This window comes from Leucoraja erinacea, chromosome 21 (genome assembly GCF_028641065.1).
Source record: "Leucoraja erinacea ecotype New England chromosome 21, Leri_hhj_1, whole genome shotgun sequence".
NCBI classification, from domain to species: Eukaryota; Metazoa; Chordata; class Chondrichthyes; order Rajiformes; family Rajidae; genus Leucoraja; species Leucoraja erinaceus.
The window spans coordinates 19,645,732-19,658,165 of NC_073397.1; the positions used below are offsets into that span (position 1 = coordinate 19,645,732).

Below are 12,434 nucleotides of genomic sequence, written 5' to 3' on the forward strand. Positions count from 1 at the left end.
CTATCACAATCAAGCTTGTAGAAATCCGAAAGACACTGACAACACCTGTTTCATACAATCAGACGTTCTGTCTGAGTTCATATCACGATTTCAATACATTCTTCTTCCCGGCAATTGCTTAAAGATAAGCTAATTAACGCATAACATGAGCGGCTGGCTCGGTGATAGGACTTGTAGAGTTGTTCATTAACCCTCGTTTCTACCATGGGAACAGTGGACTGGGATCCGCCCCGCCCGGACCAGCCAGGGCCAGGACCAGGACCAGACCCAACCCAACGCACTCCTACCCCACCCACCGGCCCCCCCCCCCCGCCCCCGTCCCCGCCCCGGCCTTCAGTGAGCTCCAACCCTATCTCTATCCCAACAATTCATGGAGGAACTGTAGATGCTGCAATCTCCAGCTAAGCACAAAGTGTTGGAGAAACTCGGGGTTCAGGCAGCATCTGGGTATTCCCTCCAGAGATGCTACCTGACCTGCTAAGTTCCTCCAGCACTCAAGATTTGAGCATATGCAGCCTTGTGCCGTACAAAGATGTTGTAATTGGTGATGACATCCCTTTTCAATCCTTGATATATTATAGAATACAATCACAGCATATTTGATCTTTCCTTATCCAAACCTCACATCCCTGGAAACAGTCTAGTCCGAAGATAGACACAAAATGCTGGAGTAACTCAGTGGTTCAGGCAGTGTCTCTGAAGAAAAGAATTGGGTGACATTTCAGGTCACACCCTTCTGAAGAACCTATTCCTTTTCTCCAGAGATGCTGCCTGACCTGTTAAGTTACTCCAGCATTTTGTGTCCACGTGTCTGCATTTCCTTTCTACACAACAGTCTAGTCCACTCCCTCCATGGCAAGTAGATCTCCCTCCAAGGCAAGTCAATCTTTTCTTTGGTAAGAAGACTAGAGTTATACACAGTCTGCACAGTATGGTGTCATCTCCCCAAGGCCAGATGCAGTTGCAGTGCTGTACTTAGTGACACAAGAGTCTGAAGATGTTGAAATCTTGCACAAAGAACAAAGTGCTCGAGGAACTCTTTGGGACAAAAAATTGCATTTTCTTTTAGCACTACAGATATTTCTGACATTAGGCTGGGGAATACTCCTCTGTCACTTAATGGTTGGGGATCATGACAGAAGCGTCCTCTTGGAGATCCCCAGACACGATGGCACCATGCACTCTGTGATGACGGAAGCCAAAAGCGAGCTATGCATCGTCTGACACACGAGCGAACACATTTAATGGTTCTGTTAGAATTTCATAATGTAATGGCCATTACATCCTCTATGATAAATTCCTTGTATTTTCTCGTTTAGTTTAGTTTACTTTATTGTCACGTGTACAGAGGTACAGTGAAAAGCTTTTGTTATCTGCTAACCAGCCAGCGGAAAGGCTTTACATGATTACATCCAGTATACAGATGGAGGGATAAAGGGAATAACGTTTAGTGCAAGATAACTTCCAGTAGAGTCCAATTAAAGATAGTCCCAGCTTCTCCAAAGAGGTAGATAGTAGCTCAGGATTGCTCTCTAGTTGGTGATAGGATGGTTCAGTTGCATAATAACAGATGGGAAGAAACTGTCCCTGAATCTGGAGGTGTGCGTTTTCACACGTCTGTACCTCCTGCCTGATGGGGGAGGGGAGGGGAGCAGTGACCGGGTGAGACTTGTCCTTGATTATGCTAGTGGCTTTGCCAAGGCAGCATGGTGTAAATGGTTCTCTGCTTATGGGTCATATATCTATTTTTTTCAGACCAGAGGGGATTAATTCATCATTATTCATCATTAATTTGCACATTACCTGTTCTCTAATTTCTTTTCATATTTGAGTTGAACATCCTCGTCTAAAATGATTCCTTCCTCCGGTGTTGCATCCTCCTCTCCGTTCATTATGTGACATCCTTTTGTCTCCTTTTTACCTGTAGCCACTATCTCCACCCATCTGCCAATGAAACTTCTCCACACCTATATCCATCTATCACTTGTATCATTTGAGTCTTACTATGATGCATGCTGCCCTTGGGATAAGCGGCTACGGAAAGGAGAGGGTCCTTGTCACGGTCTATCCTGACCAGCTCCTTAACAGAGGACTCTCAGACTTACGGGCTGTACCCCATGTACACATTCGGAGATGGACATCAAGTGTTGCTGGAAGACTATCAACCTAGTGTAAGATGCTCTTTGGTCTGCCCAAAATTTGTTGGTATCCCAGCAGAGCGCGAAGTTCTTCACGGAATGATGTCAACTGGCCCACTCAGGACAGCAAGGGTACATGCCGAGGGATTCACTGAAGCTCGTTGAATGTCAAGGCTCTGTGGGGGAGGACTACAATCTAGGGTCCTTCCATTGCTGGACATTGAGGGGCAGAGTTTAGTGAGGACTCCAACTAGGGAAGGGATGTCGCTCCACGAGTGGCAAGGGTGTTTGTGTAAAGATAGGTGTGAATACAACTGATTATCACACAATTATATGTCTGGATATCGACAGTGAAGGCAGCTTTTTAAAAAATATTATTTTTTATTCTGAATGAAGGTTTCTGTCGGATAGAGCTCATGCCAGATAGTAGGAGCGAGAAGAGGGCATGCCTGGGCCCTGGATGGTGGGGCATGCCCTCTTCTCGGGATCTTTGATGATGATAATGATGCTGCCTGCTTAACGCAGCGTCTCAAGTAGTTGCTTGCAACAGTGGTGAAAGCTCAGTCCACCACTCCCTGCAACCTTTTATGTTCCCACGGCCTGATGCAACTAGTTAAGTTGCTTTTTGTACTGCACCTGTATTTGTTTGGAGTGTTTAGTAAGTTGCTGAATTTCTTCAAACTTCTAAGAAACTAGAGGCACTGGTATGCTTTCTTCACGATTACATCGATGATGAGCCAAGTCCTTGCTACCCCAGATGAAGGAATGGTCTACATGAACTCGATATTCCTTTACCCCCAGTTGGAGAACATGTGGAACAGTGTGGTATCTGGAATGTACTGTGGAGAATGGTGGAAGCGGGGTTGCTGATGGCATTTTGAGTGTCTAAAGCGGCCGGGACAAAAACAACAAGTGCAGGAAGATAACTAACACAATGGATGCCTAATTTCTAATAGCAAGGAAGTAACGATTTGGAAAGTAGGGTGGCACGGTGGCACAGTGGTAGAGTCGCTGCCTTATAGCGCCTGAGACCCGGGTTTGATCCTAACTATAGGTGCTGTCTGTACGGAGTTTTATATTCTCCCCGTGACCACTTGGGTTTTCTCCAAGTTGCTCAGGTTTCCTCCCACATTCCAAAGATGTGCGGGTTTGTAAATTGTTCCTAGTGTTTAGGATAGAACTAGTGTTGCCATGTGACTGCTGCTGAAGGGCCTGTTTCCAGGCTGTAAATCTAAACTAGGAATCTTATTTCCAAAGGATTATACTCCCTAAGGCAACATGGATTCCCAAACTAAGCCAGATACCTTTACATAATCAGTAGATGCAGTCCTTTTGATCCAACTAGTTTGTACTAATTAACAGGTAAATCTCTTCTCAGTCCATTCAGCTTATCTAAGATTTAACACATCTGCTCCCTTTTATTTCACACATTGCCTTTGGAGTCTTTTTTGAAAGCGTTTGCCTAAACTGGTTCTACATTCTAACCACCTCAGAAGGGAAGAAAGTTCACATTTTCTAAACCATTGAAGTTCTTTTGGGCCCTTTAGTTTTGGATTATCCAAATCATAGCAACCCATTGGTTATTTTTTCTACAGCAAACCATTTTGTAAAAACCAAAGTTTAATTATGGAACCAGAGATGATCAGTAAAGATCATTGACAAGAATCATTTAAAAATCTCCTTCCTCTATTCTCGTTCAAGTGAGTTTATTGTCATGTGTCCCTGATAGGACAATGAAATTCTTGCTTTGCTTCAGCACACAGAACATAGTAGGCATTTACTACAAAACAGATTAACTCTTAGCAAGTCAGTTAAGCTTATTGTCACATGTACAGCAAAAAGCGTTTTTGTTGCATGTTATCCAGTCAGCAGAAAGTCTCTCAACATTTACCAGTGTAGGACTAGTATAAACGAGTACTTGACGGGCAGAGATAGACACAAAATGCTGGAGTAATTCAGCAGGTCCGGCAGCATCTCTGGAGAAAATGGACAGGTGTGGATTACCACAAGGCATAGAAGCAGAATTAGGCCATTCGGTTCATTTAGTCTACTCTGCTGTTCAATCATGGCTAATCTGTTTACCATCTCAACCCCATTCTTCTGCCTTCTCCCCACAATCTTTGATATCCTTACAAATCAAGAATCCATCAATTTCCGCTTTAAAAATACCCAATGACTTGGCCTCCACTACAATCTGTGGCAATGAATTCCACTGGTTCACCATCCTTCACAGAGCCTGTTCATAGGTGGGAGGACTCTAGGGCGGCACAGTGGGTAGAGCTGCTGCCTCACAGCACCACAGGCCCACGTTCAATCCCAATCTCATGTGCTGTATGTGTATGGAGTTTGCACATTCTCCCTGAGACTGTGGGTTTCCTCCCACACTCCAAAGACATGCAGATTTGTAGTTTAATTGGTCCTCTGTAGATTGTCCCAAGTGTGTAGGGAGTGGATGTGAAGGTGGGATAACATATAACTAGTGAGAACAGGTGATCAATGGTTGGTGTGGTCTCGGTGTATCTGGATCCCGACCATCAGATATAACGGGGTCTCCAGATTCCATAAACCACTAAATTAGAGTTTTCATTTATCACCATGGCAGTCGTACAGCATGGAAACATGCCCTTTGGCCCAACCTGTCTATGCCAACCCAATGTGTTCCATCGACATTGGTCCCACTTGCCTGCATTTGGCCCTTAACCCTCCAAACCTATCCTATCCATATACTTGTCTAAATGTTTCTTAAATATTGTGATTGTACCCGACTCAACTACCTCCTTGGGCAACAATCCCAGCTTTGTCATGGTAGACAAAAGTGCTGGAGAAACTCAGCGGGTGCAGCAGCATCTATGGAGCGAAGGAATTCCAGCTTTCTCCCTCCATAAACCCTACAACCAGTCTCAAGAAGGGCCCCGACCCGAAACATCACCCATCTGCGTTCTCCAGAGATGCTGCCTGATCTGCTGAGTTACTCCAGCACTTTGTCTGTTTTGCAAAATAGCATTTGTAACGTTTTTGTAAACTAGCATTCCTCGTTTCCACAATCCAAGCTTATGTAGATATCTCAAGTCCTTCATCCATGGAACATTTTAACAAGTTTCTCTACACATTCAAAGGAATACGGTAAGTTATACAATTCTCCATCACAGAGGGCAGATACCACCAGATACCCAGAGACAAGAAACACACAAATTTCTCAATAAAACCTTTATTTCACTTTGAACTGTCTTGCACGTTCTGGATTGACTTTTCTTGCAGTCCAATTTTGGAAAAAGAAACTTACACAAAGCTAATCGTACATCAAAAAAAAAACCAAATTTAATATGTTTGCTCTACGGTTCCACAATCATGCGTGCTGCAACAGTCACGGAAGTGAATGAAGGCAGAATACTGGTCAGTAAAGTAAAAACAAAGCAGAGAGGCAGCCATGGGATACACAGATGCAAGACAAGAGGCCACTCCACGTTCACTACTAGAGGTCACCAAAAGTCAGGTAAAAGTAATTTTAATTGTTTTTTTTAAACATAGTGCACGGTACATGTTCCAGTGGACAAACAGACAAAAATGACCAACAGATGAGGGGTGCACGTCTGTGGAATGCGATCAAAGAGGAAAAAAAATAAAAAAATCAGAAATGTTTTCTGCGACACTGATATTTTGTACATTCTCACCCAGTATGGTCCCCTCCCCTCTCCATTTCAGCCCTTTCTCCAACGATGCAGGTGAGTGTGCAGGTTAACAGAACTACAAAACCTCTAAGCTGACACTCCGGCTCTAGTGTGGAGTGCCGAGAAGCAAGCCCGAACAATGAATGCTGACAGAAAATCCCAGAGTCTGCACTTGGTGCCGAGAGGAGCAAAGAGGGGAGGCTGGTCTGGTGGAAGTAACGCCTGCTCTTGGGTACAACTTAAAGTTTTTAATAAATGGCATTATTCATAAAGATGTAGGAAATTATAAATTAAAAGGCATCATACAAAGCCCTTCCCCCCACCCCCCCCCAAACCACGTCTGGGGAAAGGTAGGTCCAAGGTGTCTCAAGCTAAGGTCTAGGCTGATGTAATTCATGTTAGAGAGATTTCTATTTTAGTATTTGAAATACCAGAAATATATCTGCACAGTGATTAGAAATAGGTTGCAGGTTGTTGCTGCAGCTACCAGTTATTACCACAGGTTAGTAGACATTACAATTAGGAGAGCGTGAATGGGGGGGGGGATGATGGTGAGGAGTGATTTGATGCACACTCAGCAGTGTGGTGGTGGGGAAAGTGAGTGCAAGGAGATCAGAGGGAACAGGAAATTGAGCACCAAGCACACCTGATGTAGAATCGTGAACAGAGTCAGATTTGCAAGTGTGACCTCACAAGGGTTTGTGTAGAAGAGCGGGAAGGGAAAGGGATGGTGATCCATTGAGATCTCTGGGGTGATCGGCATTCAGGCCTTTGCATAATAAAGTGGTCCCAGTGGCCTGCCTGACAGCGAAAGCTCACCAGCAATTAATTATTCAACCATCTTACTCCCATAATTAGAGAAAAGACCCCCTCTGCACCCCGTTCCCAGCGCCACGGGAGCTGTGAAGCCACCAACACAGGGATGGTAGTTTGCAGCACTGCTCCTCAAGAGCAGGGACGGTGAGAGGGCAACGCGATTGCACATGGAGGAAACAAATGAGGAACGGCCAGTTTGGGAGGGATGTCGCCAAGTAGGAAAATGCAGAAAACTGAACCTACCTCTAGAGGGTAGATTTATTTAACAAGCAACAAGTCTCTCACCAAGCAGTGCTCCAAGCACCAACTGCTCCCTCTACTACACCCTCACCGCCAACAGGCCAATTTTACCATCCGAAAGAAATTTTGATAACAACCACCTACCCAAAGAACTGCAAGAAGCAGGATAGCTTAGACTCTCTCCCCCCCCCCCCCCCCCCCCCCCACCTCCCCAAGTTTGTGGGTGCATCAGGAAACAGGTGATCTGTGTAGGTGAGCCCAGAGTTGATCCCAAGGGGATGGGGTGCAATACCTAAAATAAGTCAGTGAGAACCAAGAGGGGCAGTTTGGCAGACAGGAGGTGAAAGTGAATAAATGAAGGAAGCTTGCAGGCTTAGTTCTCCCCCTCGGCCTGCTCCACCTCTTCTCCCTGGTTGTCCGAGGTCCACAACTGCGGGAAGGAAACAGGGAACATGTTAGAGTCAAACAATATTCACAAACGAGGAGTGCAGATGTTGATTTACCAAGGAGAAAAGATACAAAGTGCTGGAGTAATTCAGCAGGTCAAGCATCATCTCTGGAGAACATGGATGGGCAATATTTTGGGTGGGAACCCTTCTTCAAACTTCCCAGTCTGAGGTCCCGACCTGAAATGTCACCTGTTCTTCACAGAGGCTGCCTGACCCACTGAGTTACTCCAGCGTTTTGTGTCTTTTCAAGGAATGTTCAGACATAAACAGAAATTTCCCATTTCCAGCACGAGCAAGGAAACTACATCCATTCAGTGCTGACAGGGTTATTTCAGCAAATAAGCAAAAGGCCATTGTTTTAATGTGGGAGCAAGAACACCCTTCACCACACATCCTCCTCCACCACAGGTTTAGATATGCCATTTAGATATGCCTTTTATTGTCACTATACATGTAAAGGGAAACTGAAAGCCGCTCGGACTCAGTGCATACATACAATTTTACACAAAAAAAAAGAAACAGAAAAAAAAAACAAAAGGGAGATGGGGGGGGGGGGAATAGGTGCACAAATTCTACGGCAATTACCATGGCAAACTTATCATTGTAATAACATACCTCACAACCAAGCAGCTACCTGGCTTTTAAGCCTCTCAAATAATTGACAGATTATTAAACACCCGAGTACCAGACCCTTCGACCAATGATATCTGTGCCAACCATGATGCCAAATGAAACTCACCCCACTGCCTGCACACGATCCAAAGAACATAGAACAGGTATAGGCCCTTTGGCCCTAAATATCAATGCTGAACATAATGTCAAGCTATACTAATCTCATCTGCCTGCAAATGATTCATACCCCTCCACTCCCTGCAAATCCTTGTGCTTCCAAACACCACTATCGTATCTACCTCCACCACCATCCCTGATCTATATCTTTCCATTTCACTTTGCTGTTGCTCGGATACCTGAATTCAGCCTTTGAGCAGCTCTTCTTTTAATTTAGTTTCGAGATATAACGCGGAAACATGCCTTTTAGCCCGCCCAGTTTGCGCCGACCAGCCCACCCATACACTAACACTATCCTACACACACTAAGAACAATTTACAATTTTACCAAGCCAATTAACCTACAAACCTGAACGTCTTTGGAGTGTGGGAGGAAACCGGAACACCCAGAGAAAACCCACATAAGTCTCGGGGAGAACGTACAAACTCCACACAGACAGCACCCGTAATCAGAAACGAACCCGTGTCTCTGGCGCTGTATGGCAGCAACTCTAGCGCTGTGCCACCATGCCGCCATGGTGTCTGACAACTGTCAATAGACAATAGGTGCAGGAGTAGGCCATTTGGCCCTTCGAGCCAGCACCGCCATTCAATATGATCATGGCCGATCATCCCCAATCAGTACCCCGTTCCTGCCTTCTCCCCATATCCCTTGACTCCGCTATTTTTAAGAGCCCTATCTAGCTCTCTCTTGAATGCATTCAGAGAACCTGCCTCCACCGCCCTCTGAGGCAGAGAATTCCACAGACTCACCACTCTCTGTGAGAAAAAATATTTCCTCGTCTCCGTTCTAAATGGCTTACTCCTTATTCTTAAACTGTGGCCCCTGTCTTTGCCTTGTTGCCAGTGAACATAACCCAACACTTACAACTTTGTCATGGCGTCAACCTTGTCCATCAACCACCACAGTTGAACCTTTAAAACCAGTGCTTCCATCCTTAGGCACTCAGAATCATTGATCCAATGCCACAGCGCTCTATCATATTGCATCTTCTAAGCAATATTTAGGGCATTAAACTATTTCAGGTCAACATCATTTGGCATAGACATCGTGGGCCGAAGAGCCTGTCCCTGTGCTGTATTGTTTTGTGTTCTATTTCCACACCCCCCCATCAATTCATGTTCACCGTTGCATCATCGATCACCGATTCCATTGCGTGGACAGCACAAAATAGCAGCGCAGTAATTAAGAGCAGAATAATGATAAACAAATTATCGCCATGTTAGTGCCATAGCAAAGTACTGTAATTACATGGGAGGAAAGAATGTAAAAGAATATGTTGAAAAAAGAAGTATCCAACAGTTTTGCATGATAATCTCTGTCACACACAATGATTGTACTGTGGCCATTTAGTTCTTCATAACCCCCTTTTGTTTTACTGGTCACATACCTGACCCACTGCCTTCACATTCCACATCCGCTTTAGACTTTAGAGATACATTGTAAAAACAGGCCCTTCTGCACACTGAATTCGCACTGACCAGCGATCACCTCGTGCACTTGCACTATTCCAATCATGAGGAACAATTTACAATTTTACAGAAGCCAATTAACCTACAAATCTGTACATCATTGGATATGTGAAAGCCGGAGTACCCGGAGAAAATCCACACAGCACACAGTCAGGAGCTCTGGCACTGCAAGGCAGCAAATCAACCACTGTGCCACCCCAGTTCTCCCATCTGTTCCTGCTATTTGCTTCAGTCTAGACAGCAGGCCTGTTCTTTCCCAGACACTTTCTCCACCGGCTCAAAATCTCTCACCTCTTAATGTTTTGCATTCTGATGAAAAGTTTTAATATTTTAAAGGCACTTGGGCAGGTACTTAAATTAAATATAAATGTTTACAGGCCTAATGCAGGTAAATGGGATTAGCATAGACGTTCACAGTCCACAAAGACAAGGAGCACCAAAATGCCACTTTTGTCCCATTTAGGGTGCACAGCAGTGCAGCTGGCAGGGCAGCTTCCTCACAGTTCCAGTGACCCAGGTTCCATCCTGACCTTGGGTGCTGTTGGTGTGGAGTTTGCACGTTCTCCCTGTGGTTTTCCTCCAGATGCTGACATGCATGTTTGTAGGCCAACTAGCCTCTGCAAATTGCCCCCTAGTGTGTAGGGAATGGATGAGAAAGTGGGGCAACATAGAACTACTGTGAACGGGTGATCGATGGCTGGCATGGACCTGGTGGGCTGCAGGGCCTATTTCTAAGGTCAAATTAAACTAAATTTATCATTCTAATCCAAAATGTTAATTGGAAAAGCAAACCCCACAGAAGCTAAAAATCTGAAATAAAAGCAGAAAATGCTGAAAATACACAGGCCATCGACATGAAACGTTACTCTCCACAGTCATCTGTGAGTATTCAGTGTTTATTACACATTATTAGTGCTAGTTTCCCTCCAACATTCAGAATTTTACTTTTAATTGGCTAATGCAGTCGGAGTGACAGTCAATGCTGCCTTACATCAGAGTTGAAATATGCATAGAATACATGCAAGGGTTAGAGGGGGGAAAGGATTTAATACTAGGAATTTATACAATACATACAGTTAGGTTGTCTCGTAGTAACTGCATAATCAAGGTGCTGTCTTTGTATGACTCATCATTCAATGAGTCCAGTTCTGCAATTGCTTGTTCGAATGCCTACAACACAAGAGAATGATGATCGGTCATCCATCAACCAACAGATGTGCCCCCCCCCCCCCCCCCCCCCACGTTATCAACAAATGTTACAGTGAAGCTTTCCACAGAGCCTGCTTTTGAACTGAATAGAGTGTTCAGTAGAAAACTGCTGGCAAACCAATAACACCACATTCACGGATATGAGCAAAGATGGACACTGGCGCAGCTGGTAGAGCTGCCGTCTTACAGCGCCAGAGACCCGAGTTCAATCCTGACCTCGAGTGCTGTCTGTGGAGTTCGCCCATTCTCCCTGCGACTGTGGGGTTCCTCCAGATGCTCTGGTTAACTTCCACATCCCCAAGACATGTGGGCTTGTAGGTTATTTGGCATCTGTAAAACTGCCCCCTGGTGTGTAGGGAGTGGATAACAAAGTGGGATCACACTGAAAGGGGAAGCGGGGCCCTGCTTCCCATGTCCACATTAAGCTCATAAGAAAAATGTGACTGTAGTCAGTGAACAAGCTGATTAATTATAACCAGCCTCAGCAGCATTGTGTTGAGGCACAGTGGCTGAAACCTGGCAAGAAAACAGGGACAATTCTAGATTAGGTCTAGAAACGGTAGGGAGATGTCGGAAATGGTCCAGGTGAATTTGAGTGCCGATGGCAATTAGCGGTGAAATGGATGAAGTCAGTGAGTTCTGCATGGGTGCAGGAGGTAGCATCAATGCAGTCGCCAATGTAGCGGAGGTAGAGTTCAGGGAAAGGGCCACGGTACACCTCAAACAAGGATTCTTCAACACACCCTACAAAGAGGCAGATATAGCTGGGGCCCATGCGCGTGCCCATAGCTACGCATTGGATTTGGAGGAAATGGGAGGAGTCAAAGGAAAGGTTGTTGAGGGTAAGGACCAGCTCTGCTAGGCGGAGGAGATAATTAGTAGACGGGGATTGGTTGGTTCTGCAGTCGAGAAACAAACGGAGGGCTTTAAGACCCTCGTGGTGGGGGATGGAGGTGTAGAGTGACTGGACATCCATGGTGAAAATGAGGGGATGGGGGCCTGGAAAACAGAAGTCACGAAGGAGATGAAGAATGTGTGAGGTGTCTTGGACATAGATGGGGAGGGATATGACCCGGGGGGGGGGGGGGGGGGGGGAGAGATAGGATGGAATCGAGGTATGTGGAAATAAGTTCGGTGGGACATGAACAAGCAGAAACAATGGGTCTGCCAGGACAGTCAGGTTTGTGGATTTTGGGGAGAAGATAAAATCGGGCCATGCGGGGCCAGGGAACAATGAGGTTGTGAAATTCATTTTGCTTACAGGTTCAGTAACTATCTTACTATACATAAACACAATCACACTTAGTGCTCGGACATGGGAATGGTAGATCACATTGAAGCAGTACACGAGAATCGCCAGGTTTCCAGTGCTATTTTATATGATTCAGGTAAAGTCTGAAGAAGGGTCCCAAGGATTACAATCAGTCTGATGAAAGGTCCCGACCAGAAACGTCACCTATCCATTTTGTCCAGAGATGCTGCCTGACTTGCTGCATTACTGCAGCACTTTGTGTCTATCATTAAGGCTTGCATTATTCTTTGTGATGGAGGAAGAAACACATGTATCTAGTGGAGGTGAGGGGAGGAGATTCAAGCTGCAGGATGTGGTGACACAAACATTGGAAGTAATGAATGGATCCGACTACAGCGCC

The 12,434-nt window shown here is 45.3% G+C and overlaps 1 protein-coding gene across 3 annotated transcripts in view; it reads right to left on the minus strand.

The window, feature by feature from the left end:
- Positions 1-5,330: 5,330 nt before the first annotated feature.
- LOC129707355 (14-3-3 protein beta/alpha-like) overlaps positions 5,331-12,434 on the minus strand; it is a 29,249-nt gene continuing 22,145 nt past the window's right edge. For all 3 annotated transcript variants that reach the window (XM_055652333.1, XM_055652331.1, XM_055652330.1), the window contains exons 5-6: positions 10,648-10,743; positions 5,331-7,292 (exon numbers count right to left, since the gene is read on the minus strand). In XM_055652333.1, the coding sequence (XP_055508308.1) occupies positions 7,236-7,292; positions 10,648-10,743 (153 nt within the window). In that variant the 3' untranslated portion in view covers positions 5,331-7,235. The remainder of the gene's footprint in view (positions 7,293-10,647; positions 10,744-12,434) is intronic.